General features: G+C 41.8%; 1 protein-coding gene across 6 annotated transcripts in view; it reads left to right on the top strand.

Moving 5' to 3' along the window:
* Positions 1-18,414, top strand: part of rinl (Ras and Rab interactor-like) — a 32,374-nt gene extending 13,960 nt beyond the window's left edge. For 2 of the 6 annotated variants that reach the window (XM_055166868.1, XM_020917503.2), the window contains exons 5-11: positions 2,850-2,935; positions 3,009-3,085; positions 4,248-4,479; positions 4,849-5,526; positions 7,328-7,648; positions 8,609-8,740; positions 17,768-18,414. In XM_055166868.1, coding sequence (XP_055022843.1) covers positions 2,850-2,935; positions 3,009-3,085; positions 4,248-4,479; positions 4,849-5,526; positions 7,328-7,648; positions 8,609-8,740; positions 17,768-18,273 — 2,032 coding nt within the window. In that variant the 3' untranslated portion in view covers positions 18,274-18,414. Of the gene's footprint in view, positions 1-2,849; positions 2,936-3,008; positions 3,086-4,247; positions 4,480-4,848; positions 5,527-7,327; positions 7,649-8,608; positions 8,741-9,128; positions 9,179-9,429; positions 9,852-15,511; positions 15,562-17,767 lie in introns of those variants that run through there. The other 4 variants (XM_055166870.1, XM_055166871.1, XM_055166872.1 and 1 more) reach the window with 4 other exon arrangements.
* The last annotated feature ends 4,517 nt before the right edge of the window (positions 18,415-22,931 follow it).

The raw sequence follows: 22,931 nt of genomic DNA on the forward strand, positions 1-22,931 counted from the left end.
CACTTAACAAACCTGTCTCGAGTGACCACAAGAACTTGCACTGGATCAGATTTGGGCTGAACTGCTCCTCCTCATCTTCTTCCTTGGATTTGCAGAGGAGTTTCTCTCTCAGCTCGATTGCCCTGAACAGGAATGCTTGAGCTGACTCTTGAGGATCTTGGGAAATGTTTATGCGCCTGTGCAGCAGATCAGATGATTAGTCAGCTTCGTAGTAGCCTTGAATGATTTTGAGTGTGAGTCTGAGACTACACTTCACTTCCAGCAGGTTTCTGAGGTGAAGACCAGGGCTGACAGCTTTACTGACAATTTCAATGATTTCAAACTCAGAGTAGCCCCTCTTTAAGCCTAACTCAACATTTGGTGTGACTGGTGAAAGAGAGTTTTTCTTTTTGCACCATATTTTAAAGCATTTCTTTAATGTAATTTCAGGTGTTCTGGGTGTCACAGGTGAAGTCATTTCTCCTTTACTACTTACTGCCATATTGCTCAGCTTGACCCCCAACGCTCCTATCTTTTCCTCTAGGATGCAACATTGCCTGGGTATTTAAGTCTGTCAGTGGGAGCAACTGTCTTTGATGGCTCAGGTTTGGCTGCTTCATATCCTTCCAGTGACTCAACAAACAACTGGAGATCATTCATAAACTGTTGGAACACCATAGGGTCTTCACCTTCTTCAATGTCACCCAGTGACCAATTAAGCAGGGAAGGGTGTGGCACCCTCAAAATAATTGTTACAAAAAGGCACCCCCCAATAACTTTTAATTTTGTAATGTTCTGGCTATATTTAGATTTATGGCACTTACTCACATTTAATTATTCAGTTACAGCTGCAATACCAAATTACTCCAGTAGGAGTCAGTAATGGTGCAGTTAAGGCAGACTGAGCTCTAAAGCGCTGCACCAGAAGCAGTGCAGTTCTGTGTCAACTGTTGTTAAAGTCACGATTACTCAACAGATCTGTTTTTCTGTGTTTACAGAATGAAGTGACACTGTTACACAAAAGCCCTGTTATTCTGTCTTCATTTGTGTTACAATTGCATTTAGCATCTATCTTGCTTTTAAGCTAATTTGTGCACAAAAACACCTCAAAAGCATGCATTATTACTCAAGTGGGTACGCCTCTCCACAGATCTGACTTATTTGGCCTTGTTGAATAGGTTTAATGACCGACTGGCGAGCATTCCAGGCAAAGCATTGCCATAGAGACAAGCAGATGACACTAGAAAAAATGCATAGTAATTAATTACATAGTGACCATTCATACTATATAATCCAGAATCCTAACATATACATACATCTCTCTCTTCACCAGTCCTTCCTCACAAGTTTCTCACTCACTCCAAATTTTCTGTCTGCTCCTTGATTACCATTTCCGGCTGCATATTACACTACTTGCAGCTTGTGACCTGCAGAATTTGATTAACAGTTTATAGCCATGTGATAAAATAAGTTATGATGTTAAATGAACATTAGTGAGGGGAATACATCTTAATGACCCGTATGTGTGAAATGCAGGTGAGTGCCATGGAAATACAATGGGAGATGGAGTGTGGGTGTCATATTGACTTTCTTCATTGAGACCATGTCACGAATGTGTGTACCAAATTTTGTATATCTATGACAAAGTAAAATTTTTAATTTTAAAAAATGTTGTTTGATGGTGAGTCGCAAAAACAAACATTTGCACCATTGCCTCGACAACACCATTTGATCTTTTAGAACAGTTTTAACAACTTTTAATGTCCCACTTGTCCAGATGATACAGAATGATTCTGGTGAGGCTGAGTCAAAAATCCTAGAACGAGTTTGTTAAAGTATGTGGACAGGAAATCGCAACTTTGGTGCCAGGTGGCAATCAGTCCAATATGGTCGACTTCCTGTTGGTTGCCTCACAACCACATAATATATATTTTTTGTTTGGAAGGACAGGACCTATCCACCACATGAATTTCATTTGTTTACGACAAAGTTCATATTTTGAGGTATAGGCCATAGGCACTGTCGTGCCCTTTTTTTGGCATTCTTGAATTTTGTGCAAATTTTGGTGAGTTTTTTTTCGGTGACAATTCATCGAACTGTGCTCCAGGGGTGAGGAAAATAATAATAAGAAAAACCAGAACAATAACAATATAGGGCTACCTATGGTGGCACATATGAATGTCATTGGAAACTGCTCGCATCCAGTAACGCACCCGTGGGGTCCATTGTCAATAACGAGTCCATTGCACTCTTGACCTATTTGATTACTCACATAGCCAATGCACATTTTTGGAGTTTACCAGAGTTAACGATTACAGTTATTCTGCTGTTGCGGCAATGGGCAATGCTAGTCTGTACTATTGGATGCCATGAGTGTCACTATTGAGTAGATTGAGTGTTTGATAAGGGGAGAGCGCTCTGCCCTCTGTTTTTGCTCTGTTTTGGGGTGAACTATCGTGGCCATGGGCGATGCCACTGCGCCATGTCAGTGGACACCAGTCGATGACATGAGTGCCACTATGTTTGGAAAGGGGAGAGCACCTCGCTCTCTATTTGCATGAGCTATGCTGCTGAACAATTACAATAGGTCCAAGGTGCTCGGGCATAATAATAATAATAATAATAATAATATTTATTGACAGACAACTCGAGGTATGTTTTTGAGGAGGTAACAGTATTGTAACATGACTAAAAGCTCACAAAAGTCAATTCTGTGTTATGTAGAACATTTACATTTAAAAGCGATTACCGGTACATAGAGGTAGTAGAATAGAGATAGTGTGTGGATTGTGTGGTATCTTGTTTTTACCAAGAAGTAGCACTTACTATTTGTGAATATTTCAGAATGACTGACACTTTATTTTTGTCAGAGATGTGCTGCCTGTATGTCTGTGCCTGCCTCAGTGGATCTACAATGTAACTGAGAACAAGGACTATCCGTCAGAGTTCCATCCCAGTAGGTTCATTATTTCATTTAACAGTTTTTATTTTTAGTTATTATTTTTTAAATAATGTTCCTGTTTTCACAGATATGTGGCTCAATGCTTCCTCTGAGCCGTCAGAAGAACACAGCAACAATAACACATCTGTAATGTGCACCATACAGGTAATTGATCAAAAGGACCATGTTATGCTGTATTTTGTGATCTATTATTATTTTTTATTTATGTTTTTATTTTGGGCAAGTAAAAGATTTACATTCTTATACATGTAACATTAGTGAAATCATAATAGAAATAACTTAAATAAATAAATAAATAAATACATTTGCCCAAAAAGGAGTGGGAAGAAGAAAACTTACTTAATCCCACCCCCCCTCTAATTCTAATTTAACATGAGCAGTCTTCAGATATTTTTCATTAAACTATATGAAATCACAAATGCAGACAATGAGTAACTGTAATAGCTTGGTACCATAACATCATCATATTACAATAATACATAAGTATACTGACAATGGTAAGTTTAAGGATACAACAATAGTAACAGACAACAGATACAAGAAAGAGGAAACAACAAGCATAAAGCAGCACGACAGAAGGCAGACACTCTCTCTATATATGTATCCAGACTGTTCCAGAGTTTTACACCTCATACAGACGCACAGAAACTTTTACAGGTAGTTAGAACATTTGGCAATTTGAAAATCCATCTTCACAGATAATTCGCAAAACTCGTTATTGTAATATATATAGTGGATGAAGTGTACATTGGTAAGTGTTCCCCAACCATTAAAAAAGTTAAAAGGTAGCTGTTATTTTAAAAACTACATCTTTGTAGCATTACAAGATGGAACAAAGCATTTTGAGCTTTGGAAATTATTTGGAAAGACTAATAATAAAAGGATTTCTCAAACATGTGTGAATAAAACAAAACACAAGTCCAGGTATGTTTTCATTGAGGTAACAACATTCTAACATGGTTTAAATCTGCACTGTGTAACTTTTCTGTCCCCCATCTGCTTGTCTCCATGGTGATGTTATCGCATTGCCTGGGATGTTCCCCAGTATGGCATTTAATGGATATTTCATGCATTTATTCAATTATAGGAGTTTTTATTTCTTAAAACTACCACAAAAACATGCATCATTACTGTGAGCGGGCCCACTCCTCTGCAGATCTGACCTTTAACCTGAATGCCATACTGTAGAACATTCCAGGAAAAAAAGCAGGTGGTGGACCCTCTACCAGAAACGTTACACAATGCACCTCTGAAGCTCACAAGAGTCAGTTTTGTGTATTCAAGGACCTTTTTTTGTATATTACAGCTTACTTCCTCGAGTGGCGCTCTGTGCGTGATCAACCCACTGTACCTCCATGAGCACGGGGATGAGTGGCTGACGCAGAAGACCACCAGAATCCAGAGCACCGTCCCCACTAAGTACAAACGAGACAACCGCCGCCTCAGCACCACCAGGGCTTGGTCTGGGGCCGGACTACACAACAAAAGAGCCATTTCTCTCGAACAAGAACCACCTGTACCTACTTATGAAAATACAGGTAACTTAAAGGTGCACTATGTACCTGCTTATCTCAGTGGTTAAGCATGGATGGATAGCATTAAACTTTACTATCTCCATGGAGACAAGCATGTGCCAGTAACGGGCCAAGGGACAGGTTAGATTTGTGGAGAGGAGTCTCTACGCACTGTAAGAATGCATGTTTCTCAGGGTATTTTCTGCGGTTATATATTTCTGGAGAGATTATGTTAATGCCATGTTGTGACACGTTCAAAGTAAAGCAATCTCCATGGAGCTAACCAGATTGTGGACTAGAGAAGCGGAAGTAGTGTTTCTGTAGTGAACTTTCTACACAACACGAAGTTAAAAATGTGGTTAACAAAAGTTTCACTACATGTTTCATTTCCAGGTCTTACCCGAGCCCGATCTGCTGATTCCTCAAAGAACCCTGACCCTACTGCGCCAGCCGAGCCACCAACGCCCCCTTCTGGTGTAGTTCTCCGTCGCCCCAGCAGAGATTCTCCCCTCACCTCCCCCAGCACCGCCATTTCACGCCCCTTTTCTGCCCCTGTTTCATCTGAGGACCACCACAACTCCCCAGCTCCCCAGTCTCCTCACAGAGTCTCCTGGGTCGAGGATGGCATTTGGCTGCCTCCTCCTAAAGTCCCCTCGCATCTCAACCCGCCATCTTTGGAACTAGACTCTCTGTCAATCAGCAGTATAGAGGAAGAGCAAGACCCCGCAACTCCAACATCAACGCCACACAGCCCCTCCACGCAACGTTTGGCCAATAAAGTGAAAAATCGCTTCTCGGCAGTGGGGCAAGCTTTGGGAGGGCTGGTTTCTCAAAAGAAAAAATTGAATTATAGAGTCCAAGAGATCAGCGAGAGAAAAGGGGCAACTTTTGGCGAGAGTGTGAAACTTTTTGTGGAAGCCATTTTGCAGAAAAGCCCAGAGAAAGATGGACTGACCGAGTTCTTACAGGACGTGAGAGCATCGCTGACGTCGCTACGGGAGATGCTGCTGGACAACACAGAGATACAGGTGCTTCTGGATAGCATGACGGACATAAGTGATGCAGAATTTGGTAAGTCAAGTCATAATGTTCAGATTTTTTTTTTTACTTAAACTTTAAATTAAATTGACTTAAACCTTCAGTGTTGCACTTTACATTCAGTTATGCAGAGTTTGATGCTCTAAATGTCATTTTGTTGTTTTTCTATGAGAATGGCAATAAAATCTTCGCCACCTGCTTGTCTCCATGGAAATGTTATTGCTTTGTCTAGAATGTATGTCAAATTTCATCCAGTCATCCAGGTAGTATCTAGCCAGGCTGGCGCCACCTAGTGTCTCCACTCAGTTTCATTTCTCTCCAGCAACTAGGTCACAAATTGGAATACACTAGAGACTAGGTGGTTCGCAAAAACCCCAGAGGTGCAAGACCAGGCACCAGCCAATCAGCGAAGAGCCAGACATTCTGTGTTGGCAACGATTCCCAAGATCAAGGATTTAAAGCCGGAATAAAGAGAATGTTTGTTGAATTTTATCAAGGGGAAAGGCGTTATTGCCCTTCTTCCTACAGGATTTGGGAAAAGCTTAATATACCAGTTAACCCTGTTAGCGGCGCATTACATACGTCATGACCAAATAGCAATGATTGGTTAAAATAAAAAAGTACCCACCTACTGTCAAGCGAACAAATCCTAATGCTGCGAGGTCAGATGGTTTCCACAAAGTGAAACCAGCTGATGAATCAGGCTAGGTAGAATCCATGGCAAAGAAGAAATTCAATTTGTCTTCTTCAGTTCTGAAAAAGCACCTTGGATGAGCTGTGAAATGTATTTGTCTAAAAAAAAAAAACTTTTGTCCTATTGACAGCTTGTTTCTTTTGCTTTGTCTAGAATGTTCCACAGTATAGATTAAATGTCTATCACAAGGGAAACAAGCAGGTTAGAGCACTACACTACATTACAATTCAGATCTGTGGAGAGTCACCCCTATTCACAGAAAGAGTCATTGTGTTTTTGAATAACAGAAACACCCATAATGAATATATGCTAGATGAATATATTTAATGCCATACCATGGAACATTCAAGGCAAAGCAATAAGATCTCCATGGAGACAAGCAAGTGGCGGACCCTCCACCAGAAAAGTTATGCAGGGCACCGTTACTGCAAACTAATGTTTCAGTATTCAAGATTGTATTGCCATTGTCATACAAAAACAACAAAAAGACATTTAGAGCGTCAAACTACATAATTTTATGTAAAGTGCAATATTAAAGGTTTAAGTAAATACAAACAGATTAAAAAATAATAATAATAATAATAAATAAATAAGTGCATCTTTAACTCATGCCCAAAGTGGATCTTTAATAATGCATATTCATTCACATAACCTTGCATGATAAATATGGATGTGAAATATGGATCTGAAATTGTTACAAAATTAGTAATAATAGTATAGGAATGAGAGTATTTAGTTTCATTTTTCATTTCTTTCATTTTCAAGCTGAAGACAAGTAAATATACATACATACACAGAAATCCAGCGTAAAATTTAAAACTCAAACTCTGTCAATTGTAAGAAACGCAAAATAATAGCAGTTTTTGTAATATTACCATGCGGTCTTATGGCAACTTATTCTGATTTAGATCATTTAAAAATATACAGGGAAGTGTCCTCTTTTATTGATACGTGTTGGTGATAGTTCTAATTAGTATCTAGATATTTTTTGACAAAACTAACAAGAACTCAAATCCATATATACCACATACACTGTTTCTTCATAATTAAAAATGTACAGTATTTACTTAATATAATGTAAAAAAAAAAAAAGCATTTATTTGTGAACTTACATCCTCTCTTATCTCGTGTTGCTTTCAGACATATTTGTAGAACAGTCCATTCACAAAGTGGCTCTCAAACCTCTGTCCTCTCACCTTTACGGCTGCATCCAAACCTCCCGCTCCAGTGATGGGACCCTGGACCGTCTCCTTAGCAACAAGCCCCGCCTCCAGTACAGCGGGATGGAGCAGCTGGGGGGGTCGGCCGGGGTGGGTGTCCCGGATTCTACCACTTTAGAGAGTATCAGGCAGAAGTGGGACATCATGCACAAGGCCTATTCCCCAAACAAGAAAGTCCAGATCCTGCTTAAAGTCTGTAAGACCATCTACCACAGCATGAGCATCAACTCCAACAACACGGGTGAGCACTTTTCATTCACCGTATTCTTTGACAAATACATCATTCAGGGAAAACATTTTGGCCACTGAAAGGTAAAGTTAGTAACACAGACTAATTTAAAGCTCCCATATTACGCAAAATGGACTCTTGTGAGCTTTAAATCATGTTAGAATGTTGTTACCTCCTTAAAAATATACCTGGAGTTGTGTTTTGTTTCAATCATAAATGTTTCAGTAACCCTTTATTATTAGTCTGTCTACATCTCCAAAGTTCAAAATGCTTTTTAACGACTATCTTTTACCTTTTGTTTAGTAATGATGATCAATTCCAGAGCTGAAATCATTCAAATGCTTCAAGTTATTTTAAACCAAAGCACAATTTTTGCAATTTATATTACTTTTAAACCATAAAATAGTAAAAAGTCATGGTATATTTACATTGTGAGAACTTATATAAAGTTCTAGGAATGCAAATTTTTCCTTTTTAAATGTCTTGACAAAATCATGATGGTCAGAACAGAAAAAAATAATTTGAGAGTGCTTATTAACAGTTATTTTGCCATGTTGTCTGCACTGAAATGGAAGGATCATGTTCTTTGCAGTTCCGTCTGTTTCACTGTATTGTATTTTATACTCCTGTAAGACATTTGAGGATACCATACCACAGTACTTCAGTTACTGTTGCCATAGTAACAAATAGAGAAGTGGGTGGGACATGTTCCAGTTTGTTTCTGTAAAATTAAGCACCACATGTATCAGCTGTAAAGTATTTTCTAAAAGCATATATTTTTTTAGGAGAAGCATCAAGTCTTCTCAAGTCACAGGCCTCAAGTCCAAGTCACGTCCTAAGTTTTAGTCGATTTTATCAAGTCAAGTTTCAAGCCCTAAAAATACTGACTCAAGTTTGACTCGAGTCCAAGTCACGATTTGCAAGTCCCCACGTCTGCACACAAGGCACCTTTAACATTTCTTCTCGTTGTAGGTGCAGTGTTTGGGGCAGATGACTTCCTGCCCTGTCTGACCTGGGTGCTGCTCCAGTGTGACCTCATCACGATCCAGGTGGACACAGACTACATGATGGAGCTGCTGGACCCCACACAGCTGCAGGGAGAAGGTCTGGGCTCTCTCGTATAGTGTGTTTGATCCTGTCAAAGTCCTGAGTTTTCTTGTGCGCTCAGGTTGAATAGTGAGATGTGAAGTTGAAGTTGTATAAAGTGCATCAGTGGTAATTTATTGACGGACTTTATACAACTTCTTCTTCTTAACACAACAACACAAACAAACCAAGTGTCGTGCTTTTGTCCAAAGAAGGATGGAGAGAGAGAAAAAATTTACAGTGTGGTACAGAGATATACAGTAGTGGGTGTTAGAAGGGCAGCCTCTTTGTGTCGAAGGACATAATATATTCTGCCGGATGTTTGATTGACAGATATTGTGGCCAATCAGATGTTGTCGTGTTTGGGTTTGGTTGACAGCGCTACGTGTTTTTGGTTGTTTTTCAGTGCGTCGTGCGGAGCTCGTGGGTGTGGGGTCTCGTGTGCGTATGAAAGAAGTGAGTAGTGGTTGAAGAAAGGCACATGTACATGAAGCTGTTTGTAGAGTGTTTTTTGCAGTAGACGATTATAGAAATGTGTGTTCGAGGGCCATTATATGTTTCAAGAAAATGCTAGATGTGCTAGATGCTAAGTGCTAGCTAGCGGCCCGCTGTTATTAGAAAGCTATTACCGTTTGTTTCCGACATGTTTGTTTGACTATTGTATAGAGTGTATTATAATTTATATATCTTCCTTCTGTTTGTTTCAGGACCACACACAAATACACATACACACCCACACGAGTTCAACGTTTTAATAAAGGCATAAACTCCATCTCATCGTGCATTCTTACCGATGCCCCCTGGTGGTCACAACAATTATAAGCCACATAACTAGTTTCCCCATAACATATTGGTCCTTCGAGCCGGATAAGTGTGGCCACCGTGGGATTAAATAGAGATGTATTCAGACCGAAGTTACCCTCTACACGACGCAGGTGCCCGGCCACGCCGAGAGAGAAGACCACCAGCTTGGATGCAGGATTATGTTTCCTCACCTGCTCAGCAGCGGTCAGTCTATGAGGCATATGAGTCACAGCGACCCTTTCCCAGTGTGGAGGGATCAATGGAGAGAAGTGCCAGGATGACATCTCTCACACTTCCACCACCTGTTGAGGATTGGAGTACACTGCAAGGAGCCAGAGCTATGGACCCATATGAAGAAGAGTACTCACTTCCATTGCCTACAAGCACACCAATTCAATATAGGCAGAGGTCAGCTGCAGAAACACCTGACACGCTTACATTACTACACAGAGTGCTTGATGATAATCAAAGGATGCAAAAACAGATAATGGAGATGCAAAGGCACCTTAATACCAGAGTAACGCCCCAACCCCCATTATCCAATCCAGTGTTTGCTCCTGTTCCTTCACCAATAGTCAGTGTACCTGTAAATCAGGATCAAAGTCTGTCTCTGCCTCCGCCCCCCCCCTACATCTGCTGCCTTCATGTTACCTGCAGACCCAGATGACTACTGGCCGCCGCCTCCTCCCCCGGTGACACATGACTTCATAGATAAGCCTTTGCCACCACCACAGACACTGGTGTCTGAACTCACAGAGTTGCTCCGGGACCTGAGGACGACGCCACAAGTGCAGCTAGGCTATCAAACAGATATAAACCCTCCTCCATCTGGTGTGCAGACACCAGAGTACTGCATCCCCTATACTCCACCCAGGTGTGGGTCACTGCACAACCCACCCTTGCCTCCCCCACGGAATGAGGTGGTGTATCGCGGCCCAAAGCCTACCATTCCTACATTCACAAAGGGAGACCCCAGAGAGTTTGCCAGGCTTAAAGTGGCCCTGGATAATCTTCTGCCTGAAGATGCCACTGAGCACTTTAAGTATCAGATCCTGTTGGACCATTTGAAGCATGAAGATGCTTTACTTATTGCTGATTCCTATATCAACTCACAGCAGCCATACACTGACACAGTGACTAGTTTAATTGAAAGGTACGGCCAGCCACATCAGCTTGCGCTCAGGAAGATAGCTGACCTGATGGAGTCCTCTAACATTGCTCGTGGAGACACCGCTGGCTTCAAGAGGTTTGCATTAAGAGTAAGAGCGCTGGTGGGCCTATTGGAGCAGCTGGGTAAAAGTGGACAGACAGAGCTCTGCTGTGGATCACATGTGACACGGTTACTGTCTAAGCTGCCACAAGATATGAGAGCAGAGTTCAAGAGGTTCCTGTATCCAATGCGTGTCACTATTCCCAGTCTTCTGCACTTCTCCGATTGGCTCAACTATGAGCTGAAAATACAAGAGACAGTGTATGAGTCATTGCACAGTGAGGTAAAGAGCAGCAATGAATCCAAGACAGCACGGCGCCATGACAGTAAGAGCAACAGGAACACTAGCATCTTTCATACACAAAACAAGTCAAGTGATGGCCCCCCAGCAGAGCAAACACCAGCCACCCCCAATAAGACAGATAAGACTGCATTTTGCCCTTATTGTGTCAATACACTGCATTATCTTGACCAGTGTAGTAACTTTGCACTGCTTACAGTGGAGCAGAAATCAGCGTGGATAAAGGCCAACAGAAGGTGCTGGCGCTGTGCACGTTCACATCAAGCTGCACAGTGTCGGCTGAAGATCACATGTCCAAAGTGTAAAGGGAAACATCTGCAGGCCCTACATGATGTTAATGCAAAGTCCCCTGAGAACCCAGTAAACCCTGTTAGCTCAACCAATGAAGTCCTGTATTTAGACAGACGTTCTGGCTGCAACCAAGTCCTGTTAAAGATTAGCAGGGTGCTGTTACGCAATGGTAAGAAACCTTTTAGAGACATATGCAGTACTCGACGATGGGTCAGAACGGACCATCCTGCTGTCAGCTGCAGCCCAGACACTCCAACTCACTGGTGAGCCAGAAGACTTAGCCCTCAGAACTGTCAGACAAGATGTAAGGCTTATGCATGGTGCAGCAGTATCATTCACCATTTCCCCTGAAGATCAGCCCCAAAAGACATTCACTATTAAAGGTGCATTTACTGCTGAGCCGCTGAGTTTAGCTGAACACACATACTCAGTGGAGGCACTCCAGAAGAAGTACAAGCACCTTAGAGGTCTTCCACTCCAAGCTATGAACAGAGTGCGCCCCCTGTTGTTGATAGGCTCAGATTACCCACACCTTATCACTCCAGTGGCTCCTGTGCGCCTCGGACGTCCTGGAGGACCTGCTGCTGTGAGAACAAGGTTAGGCTGGACACTTCAGGGACCTATTAAGAATGGAGAACAAGCATCTGTCACTCCGCAATGCTTTCACATCTCAACCGCATCACCCACTGCTGAAATACTGCGGAATGTTGAGAAGTTGTGGCAATTAGACGTCCTCCCCTATCGCAGTGAGAAGCTGGTAGTGCGCTCCAGGCAGGATCAAGAGGCAATACAGCTGCTGGAGGCTAAAACCATACGGGTGGATATCCAAGGAGTCCAGAGATATGCCACTCCACTCCTCAGAGTGAAGAACATGCCACAGCTTAATGCACCCAAAGAGGCTGTACTGGCTAATCTCCGCAGTACAGAGAAAAGACTACTGCGGGACCCACAGAGAAAGCTGCTGCCTATTGCACAGAGATAAACAAACTAGAGACTGCTGGCTATGTGCTAAAGGTCCCTGAAGAGGAGCTGTGCAGTGCAAAGGAATCGTGGTTCATCCCGCATCACATGGTAAGCCACAATGGGAAGAACAGGATTGTTTTTAATTGTTCTTTCTGTTATAAAGGGGACAATCTCAATGAACTGTTGCTGCCAGGCCCTACCCTCACATCTAGCCTCTTGGGGGTGCTGTTGCGCTTTAGAGAGCATGCTGTTGCTGTGAGCAGTGATATAAAAGGGATGTTCCATCAAGTCAGGCTGCTCCCTGAAGACAAGATGCTGCTCTGCTTCCTGTGGCGTGGCCTGCAGACAGAGAAACCACCCAGTGTCTATGTTTGGCAGGTCCTACCATTTGGAACGACATGCAGCCCATGTTGTGCCACATTTGCGCTGCAGAAGCACGTGTTTGACCACAGCCAAGAGGGTGAGGACGTAAGAGTGACCATAGAGAAATCCTTCTATGTAGACAACTGTCTACAAAGCATCCCCACTGTAGAGGAGGCCAAACACCTTGTGGACAAGTTAAATGCACTGTTGGCTGCAGGTGGGTTTGAACTGACAGTGGGCCAGTAATGCTCCGGAGACCATCAAAGAAGTCAGGTCCGAAAGCAGTGAGCTGTGGCTGCAGGAGTCCAGCGCTGACCCACAAGAACTTGCCCTCGGGCTGCGCTGGCACTGTAACTCTGACACCCTGAGGTACAAGTACAACCTACTGGCCCCTCCCACACCCACCATGCGGAACATATACAGAGTCCTGGCTCGTCTGTATGACCCTCTGGGGTTCATTGTTCCCTTTACAACACGTGCTAAGATCTTTGTGCAGCGTTTGTGGGAGAAGCAGCGAGAGTGGGATGACCCATCCCTACCTGAGGACGTGCTACAACCTTGGTTGGAGTGGGAAGCAGAGTTACAGCATCTCTCCCAAGTTACACTGCCACGGTGTTATGTCAGTTCAGCCCTAGACCCCCACAGACTGTCACAGGGACATTCATGTGTTTGCAGATGCTTCAGAGAAGGCGTATGGCTCAGTGGCCTATCTGCGCACAGAGGACTACAAAGGTCAAGTGGAGGTGTCCTTCCTCACTGCCCGATCAAGAGTTGCCCCCAAAAAGCAACAGTCCATGCCCAGGCTTGAGCTTTGTGCGGCTCTGACAGCTGCTCAATTGGCTGCACTCCTGCAGCGTGAGCTGACTGTGACGGTCAACAGTGTTATTCTCTGGACAGACTCCACCACTGTTCTCAACTGGTTACAGTCAGACTCATGTCGATTTAAAGTGTTTGTGGGGACACCGGTTGGCTGAGATCCAGGAACTGACCAATCCTCTGAGCTGGAGATATGTTAACTCAGCACAAAACCCAGCCGATGATGTCACTCGGGGTAAGACCTTGCTGGAGCTGTCCAACAACGGCAGGTGGAGACACAGACCAGCCTTTCTGCAGCAGCCTTCACAGTTTTGGCCCATTTAGCCAGCAAAGGAAGAGCCAAAAGTTGATCCTGAATTGCGAAAGCCTGCTGTCTCCTGCCTTACCACCACCCCCCTCAAGACACCACTGCAGCTTCAGGCTGACAAGTGCTCCTCCTTCACTCAACTCATAGAGACTGTTGCCTTGTCCTGTCAAGGGGTGGCACCTGGCCAGACCACGCTCTCTGCTACAGATCATCAAAGAGCAGAGAGGGAGATTCTACAGCAGGCCCAGCAGGAGAGCTTCCCAGAGGAGTACAACTTGTTGAGCACTAACAAGCCAGTTGCCTCCACTAGCAGACTGTTAACCCTGGCCCCAGAGTATGATCAGACTACAGGACTCATTAAGGTTGGGGGGAGGCTGAGACGTAGCAGTCAACTAGAGCCTGAGGCAATTCATCCTGTGGTCTTGGACCCCCATCATAAAGTAACCCATCTCATCATCCAGGACACTGACAGGGCCCTGTGTCACCCAGGCTCAGAACGCCTATTTGCCGAGCTGAGGCGCAAGTATTGGATACTTCATGGACGAGAGGCAGTCAAAAAACACCAGCATACATGCCCAGATGGCCAGAGATGGAGGGCCATGCCAGCTGTGCCTAAGATGTCTGATCTGCCGGAGGCAAGGTTGAGACTGTTAAAGCCACCTTTTTTCTCCACTGGAATGGACTGTTTTGGGCCGTTCACAGTGAAAGTGGGCCGTTCCCTGGAAAAAAGATGGGGAATAATTTTTAAGTGCTTAACAACGCGGGCTGTGCACTTAGATATCCTATCTAATTTGGATTGCAATCCCTTTCTTATGGCCCTCCGGAGGTTTATCGCAAGAAGAGGCAAGCCAGCAGAGCTCCTATCGGATCAGGGAACAAATTTTAAAGGAGGAGAGCGGGAGCTCAGAGAGGCCTTTGGAACACTACAGCCTGCACTTCGGGACAAGTTGGCTAAGCACCAAATACAGTTCAAGTTTAACCCACCAAACACACCACATTTTGGTGGTGTATGGGAAAGAGAGATAAAATCTGTCAAGGCTGCTCTTTATGCAGCTATCCAGACTCAGTCAGTTCCAGAAGAAGTCCTGAGGACTGTCCTGATAGAAGTAGAAGGGATCTTAAATTCCAAGCCGTTGGGTTATGTTTCTACAGATGTGGCAGATCCCGATCCCGTGACCCCCAATCTTCTCCTCATGGGGCGGCTTGACCCCTCTCTGCCGCAGGCTGTTTATGAGGATGCTGAGCTGTTAAGCCAACGTCGCTGGAGGCACAGTCAAGTGTTAGCAGATCAGTTCTGGGCTCACTTCATCAGGCACTTCCTCCCTACCCTTCAGACACGCTCTAAATGGCATAAGGACCCAGCACAGCTGCAACTTAAAACCACAGTTATGGTGATAGACCCTCAGCTACCGAGAGCCCTGTGGCCAGTTGGTGTGGTCACCAAAGTTCTCCCTGGACATGATGGACGTGTGCGAGCTGCTGAGGTTTGGGTCAAGGACAAGACCTATATGAGACCTGTTGCACGTCTGGTGGCTCTGCCAGCCATCCCCAACACTGACTCTGACCCAGCCAGTCCTTCTTAAGTGTCAAATTTGCTGGACAAATTTGGGGGCGGCTGTGTCGAAGGACATAATATATTCTGCCGGATGTTTGATTGACAGATATTGTGGCCAATCAGATGTTGTCGTGTTTGGGTTTGGTTGACAGCGCTACGTGTTTTTGGTTGTTTTTCAGTGCGTCGTGCGGAGCTCGTGGGTGTGGGGTCTCGTGTGCGTATGAAAGAAGTGAGTAGTGGTTGAAGAAAGGCACATGTACATGAAGCTGTTTGTAGAGTGTTTTTTGCAGTAGACGATTATAGAAATGTGTGTTCGAGGGCCATTATATGTTTCAAGAAAATGCTAGATGTGCTAGATGCTAAGTGCTAGCTAGCGGCCCGCTGTTATTAGAAAGCTATTACCGTTTGTTTCCGACATGTTTGTTTGACTATTGTATAGAGTGTATTATAATTTATATATCTTCCTTCTGTTTGTTTCAGGACCACACACAAATACACATACACACCCACACGAGTTCAACGTTTTAATAAAGGCATAAACTCCATCATCTCATCGTGCATTCTTACCGATGCCCCCTGGTGGTCACAACAATTATAAGCCACACAACTAGTTTCCCCATAACACTCTTTATATCACAAAGTACAGCGATGAGAAAACCATGTGGACTATCCTAAATCTAAACCAAGAAAGTACATAGGGAACAGAAAAAAATGGTGGCTAAATTAAAACGTTTAAAGATGTACCACCTACTTGTCTTCATGCGGAGCTGACTATTGTTCCTGGAATGTTCCACAGTACGGTATTAAACTTGTCTATTTTGCATATATTCCATTACAGATGTTTTTATTGATCAAAAATACCATGAAAAACAGATACACTGAGACACCCGCCAAGCTTAGTTTTTGCTTATATTCATGGATATCGGTGAGTTTAATGTTTAGTTGTGGAACATTCCAGGCAAAGCAATAACAGCTCCATGGAGACAAGCAGTTGGGAGACCTTCCACGAGAAAAGTTACACAGTGCACCTTTAATCATAACAAATGAAGTTTACATCAAAAGTAAATCTGACTGTAGGACACATGTGGCTTTCCTCTGGGACTATCTTGTTTAAATAAAGGTAAATAAATGGGACTGAACACTATCAAACCTCTCTCACAGTGTTTGATATTGTCAAAGTCTTTCTCCAGCACTCAGATGGAATAGTGATATAATTACCATTGACACACTTTACTGTAAATATTTGCTTTGATCAAATTATTTCAGCAAAACACACATTTAAATTTGAAGCTAATGTGTGAATGCATTTGACTATTGCTTCATGTTCAAACATATTCTACTAAAAGGTGCACTATGGAACTTTTCTTCAGGCCCCAGGTCAGGAGATGTTTTCCTACAGTATAAAACACACGTAGAACCTATAAAACAAACAGGTATCCCCATTAAGATGAGTATTCTTTTTGTAATAAAAATTCTTGCTATTGAGTAACTGCAAGATGGATATGTTTAATACAATACTCCGGAACATTCTAGTCAAAGCAACATGGTGTATACATGCCAACCAGAATACTTATGTTGTTAGGTTTTTTTTCAGATCAAGAGTTTGTTTTTATACCTGACAGTTTGGACTGCTCACTAGCGGTCTTCCTCACAGTGGTCACGTGATGTTGCTGTAATGTGTCAGGTTTTGGCGCTGTTCTCCTACTGGTGGAGGCAGGATGACTGCGCCATCTGCAGTCCAAACTTCCTCAGGACAGTATCCCAGGTGTGTGAGAGTAAAAAGGCCCCCTCGTCCTGGTTTTAGTATAGTCTGAAAACAAACCCTTGATCTGAAAAAAAAAAACTAAAAACGAATATATTATCGGAAGACCAAATTAACCTCATTGAACAATCAGAATACTTACATTGGGGAAACTTTAATAGATTAGTTCTCTTACTTCAAGTTTCTACTCAAATTAAACTTAGAAATCAAAACTTAATTTTTTATTTTAATTTTAAAGCTGCAATGTGTAACCTCTAAGGTCCACTACTTTTTTGCCTCTATTTATTTTCATGGAATGTCCCACAGTAGGGCATTAAGCATATTGCCCTTGCATTTGTTCAATTATAAGTGTTTTATTGCTCAAGAAATACCTTTAATAAGCATGAACTCTTACCATGTGCAGGCTTGCTTCTCCATAGATCTGACCATTAACCTGTCTCCACTGTGATTACAAAGTATATTTCCATACTGTGAAATAATCAAACCTAAAGTAGTAATATCTCCATGGAGAAAAGAAGGTGGCTTTTAATTTTAATTTGTATATAGCTGAGATATTTGTATTACTTATTTCTATTTTATTTTACTTGTACATATACAGTTATATAATTATGCCTTATTTGACATCAGTCTTTTTCATTTTAAGTTTAACACTTCCCTATCCCTATGTCCCCAGGCGGCTACTACCTGACCACCCTGTACGCCTCCCTGTACTACATCACCAGCTACAAGCCCCTGCTCGCCGCTCGCCAGCTCAGCGTGGAGGCCCAACAGTCTCTGAACCACTGGCACAGAAGACGCACCCTCCACTGCGACCAAGCGAGGAGGAGCAAGCACAGGCAGACCATACGCAGGCAGTCCCATCGCAAGAGACAGGAGGACAAGGATACTTCAACTGACTGCGATGGTGGGACAGAGCCGAGGGGAGACGAAAGAGAGGACAACAAAAGTGAGGATAAACATATGAACACGACTCAAACTCAATCAACTTCAACTGACTGTGATGGAGGGATGGAGGTGAAGGAAAGAGAAGAGACATTGACAAAAATGAAAAAGGAGACAGTAAATGGGGTAAGTGATGGACAGGAAAAGGGCAACTTCGTGACTCCAGACCAGGACTCTCAATCAAATATATCACAAGTACATACAAAAAGTGATGATCCCGCTAACATACAGAGATAAGAGGCTGACATTGTACTTTCTTTATTCTTTTTGGTAATTTATTAAGATTTGGTTGTCTTCTAAAATATTTTCATTCTTTTCACAAATGTAAAAAGTATGAAAGCTGTATTTAATATTAAAACATGATAAATTGCAATTAAATGTCCTTTACATGTCCTGCTTTGTAACTTAATTGCTTGAGGTGCAAAGCGTTTTCAGAAATACACCACTAGAGGGCAGTGCTACGCCTCATTTGAGTATTAACTTGTACTACAATACTGTCAAACGATGTGCAAACGCTACTGAAGTTTTTTGTTTTTTTTTTAATGATTGTAGTACTTGGGGACACAGTTATGTTTATGAAATTGGAAATAGACATTTTTCTTACTCTTATTAAAGGTGCACTTTGTAACTTTTTGGTTGGGGGTTCATTGGGGGTGCTTGTTTCTATGGAGATGTCATTGCTCTGCCTGGAATGTTCCACAGTATGACATTAAACAGCTAGAACTTACTTTTTTTTTTTAAATTACAGGTAGTTTTATAGCTCAAAAATACCTAGAAAATTAGATATTCTGATTGTGAGCAGGGTTGCCTCTCCATAGATGTGACCTGTAACCTGTAAATGGTCTGTTTTAGTCTCCGTGAAGATAGAAAAGTTTAATAACAAGCAATATTTTTTCCACGGAGAAAAGCATCTGACGGATCCTCCACCAGAAAAGTTACACAATGCACCTTTAAAGTTTTGAACATCATCTCAAGAACTTTAGAAGAAGATTTAAACAAAAGTAGTGATTTAAGAGAAACAAAAAAGCCTCCCAATGTCATATTTATTTATCTTCTACACTGCATTTTTGTCACCAACACGTAGGAGCCTGTTGTACATGAAAGTGAGCGCACAGTACACGTGTGAATGCTTAGACATGGGCCTCTTATGTAAATGTCTGCATGTATTCACATATGGGAGCGTCTCTTTGCTGCATCTGAAATGACCGGGCCAATCACATTTGCCTAATGAGACATCTGGCATCCTGCATGTGGTGGACAACAGCTGGGCCTTCTTCACACACAAACACAAACAAACCAAGTCTCCTGCTTTTGTTCAAGGAGGGATGGAAGGAGAGAGAGAAAGGATTTACAGTGTGGGGTATAGTATACAAGGGTATAGTGGTTTAAAAGAGAAAGAGATGTAGACTATCCTAAATCTAAACCGAGAAAGTACATAGAGAACTTTACTGTTGCGTCCGTCTTCGTGGAAATGTTATTGCTTTGTCTCGAATGTTTCACAGTATGGTATTAAACTCTTTTATTTCCTATGTTCACAGAGACCAAACCAGATCAAGAAACAGGTCAGATCTATGAAAAGGCAACCCCGCTCACAGTCAGATTTTTGTTTTTGTAGGTATTTTTGAGCTATAAAACTATCTGTAATTGAATAAATGTAAGGAAAGAACCATTTAATGTCATAGCGTGGAACATTCCAAGCTGATCAATGACGTATCCATGGAAACAAGCAGGTGGCAGACCTATTAAACATATCAAAACCAGGAAAAAAAACAAAACAAGTCTAGTTCAAGTTTAGAGAAGGCCGGACCATTTTTAATCAAGATTAAAACGTAAAATCAGGCTGTAAGTTTTGGGAACCAAAACTAGGACTAGACCAATGATAAACAAACAAAAAATAAATAATAAAATAGGGAAAATCCTGCAGCTACAGTGGTCCTGACCAATCCTGTCTCAAGATTGGTTCCCTATCCCGGTGACATTGAAGGATGGGTCAAATGCAGAGGACAAATTTCCCTACGGAGACAATAAATTACCTTAACCTTAAAAGTGCACTGTCTACTACCCCCTCGTCTCCTCGAAGATTGCAGTGCTTTTCCTCAAATGTTTCATAGTAATGTATTAAATGTATTATTTTGTGTCAATTGGTACATGCATTTGATGTTTCCAGGCCAAGTTACTCGTCAGACCTGTGGAGAGGCGAGCCAGTTCACAATAAGAAGGTATTTTTGATCAATAAAATCACCAGTCACTGAATAGATTCAAGATAATCAATGGAGACAAGCAGGTGGTAGACCCTACACCAGGAAATTTACTTTAACTGAGATTAAACCAGCTCAAAACCTAAGACAAATGTAGGTTAATCAAAGTGTATTTTACAGAAACAGCTGATTGAAGCCAGGATCAGACTTAAATTACACCTAAAGTCAGACGTAACGACAATATCCCTATAATTAAACAAGAATAAACAGTCTGTACCTTAAACTAACATATTACCTAAGCTATTCTCAAACCACCGTACCACAAACTGCCCCCACGCCGCCGCTTGAGACCCACGACGGCCCGGACTCCTCGCTTCTCCTCAGCGCTCCCTCACACATGTGATATATTATGCATACATGAGAGTGTGTAACGCACTCACCATAGCCATAAATTAGATATATGGCAGTTGCGCCGAAGGTGGGGGCCAGTTTGCAGTCTAGTGTGTTACTGTGCATGCGGAGTGAATGGGAGTTCGCCGGGTGGGGGTGAGGGGAGCGAGGAGGAGGAGGAGGAGGAGGGAGGGGGCACAGATGGCGACGGCCCGAGGCGTTGGAGGTACCACAGCCAAACACGGAGACGCACAGATCGGGATTACTGCAGAAAGGGCTCGCTCCATATGCAAACATTAAAATATATCGGTCTTGTATGTATATATTTTTTCATCGTTACAGTAAATTGTGGTTGGGAAGTCTTTTGTAGTTGGATTTATGTTGTTATTGGGACATTTTAACTCTGATTTGCCATTGATAATTTAGTATGGTGCCTCAGAGTTTTCAACATGGTAGATTTTCATGTTGTATGCCAAATTTCAAAAGATATAGGCTGTTTTTTTGTTTTTTTTTGTTTTTTTTTTTTTTATTATTATTTCTTGCTATGGTAAAGTCTAATTTTTATCATTATGAACCTCCTGGAAAGATTTAGTTTGGAGATTTGTGGATTTAGTTTAGATTTGTGATTTGCAGCTTTCTAATTTGTCCAATTTCCGGGCAAATTGTAGACAAAACTGAACTACTTAAACTTAAAGTACTCACATTAAAATTGCAGATTATTTACACAGTTTTATTCATAAAAGTTGTCCAAAATAACTGTATCGTAGCAACACCAACAATATTCAAGAAATACATGAACATAGCTCAAATATATTAACATTTTCTGTGTAAATAAACTTTATAATAGCCATATAGGGTAAAAGGAATTTAAAGGAATTTTACTGCAGTTTAAATTTTCAAGTAAGTAGTCAGAATTCGAATTGGATTATTATGTGTTTTTCCCAAATTATTTTCTTTTTCTGTGTTTCTGCAAAGATGTTCAGCTTTTTGTTTTTTCCAAATTCAAAAACTGTGTAATAACAAAATTAGCATGTTTGGAAGATGACTGCAAATTAATTAAGTTAGTAACCTGGTCAAATTGCAGTCACAGTTAGGGCTGGATATTGTTAAGAAGTTGCCGATACAATTCCTATCTCGATACATAGGCCACGATATGATACATATCACAATACACTGCGCTTTCGATTCAATACGATATATTTCAAATCAGTTCTATAGGGTTCAATTAAAAATATTTCAAAATTTATTTTATAGACAAAATATTTTAATTTATAGAGAAAATAGCAAAATAAATACACCAGAATCCGTGTATCATTCATTCATTTATTTTTTTCAAAATAAAACCAAAAATAAGAAAACAAAAAACTATTTTCAGTCCTGTTCAGTCCTGGTTTAGACCTGGTTTAGTTCTGGTTTAGTCCTGGTCTAGACCTGGTTTAGACTTGGTTTAGTCCTGGTTTAGACCTGGTTTAGATCTGGTTTAGTCCTGGTTAAGACTTGGTTTAGACCTACTTTAGACCTGGTTTAGACCTGGTTTAGTTTTGGTTTAATCCTGGTTTAGTCCTGGTTTAGTCCTGGTTTAGACCTGGTTTAGACCTGTTTTAGTTCTGTTTTAGTTCTGTTTTAGTCCTGGTTCAGTCCGTAAAAATATTTCTAACTCATGGCTGTGATACTAAAAATCTTTGTTAAACCACTTCTTGTGCAAAGTAAGAAACACAAACATTTTAATCATCAAAACAGTGAAAATGTCAAATGCGTCACATAAACAAGTTTCTTTCCTCTGAACGAGCAACAAAACTGTAGCGCTGTCACAAAATAATTTGGTAAACTATACCAAAAAATACTCTTGGTGACATATCCATACAGCAGCCTACGATCTCGATACTGTATCATCACATTAAACGATACGATATATGGATATTTTGATATTTTTGCGCACCCCTATTCCCAGTGTATGTCCACATTAGTCTTATTCTTCCCTGTATTGTGTTACACTGTATGAGCTATAATTTGGTGGTCATATTTTCTCATGGAGCAACACCGCTGCCATTATCCCTGTGATTATACTGTCTTCTCCACCCTATGTATCTGTCTCCCCTGTCCCTCTCAGCTTTGTCCTCATCACTCAACTGTCCCGCGCAATAAAAGCGAGCATGTATCTACCCCGGCCTTTTCCGCGGGACCCCAGCAGCTTGCCTCTGTCTCCGAAACTCAATAAAACTATCCTTTGGTTTTGTCTTTTGGCCCCATTATCATTGCTCTTCTGTCATTCAAATCCTTCTTGTGTTTTTACTTTTTTTTTTTTTT

The sequence above is a fragment of the Boleophthalmus pectinirostris genome, unplaced genomic scaffold (assembly GCF_026225935.1).
Source record: "Boleophthalmus pectinirostris isolate CB_2022bp ecotype Guang Dong unplaced genomic scaffold, ASM2622593v1 HiC_scaffold_9, whole genome shotgun sequence".
Lineage (NCBI taxonomy): Eukaryota > Metazoa > Chordata > Actinopteri > Gobiiformes > Gobiidae > Boleophthalmus > Boleophthalmus pectinirostris.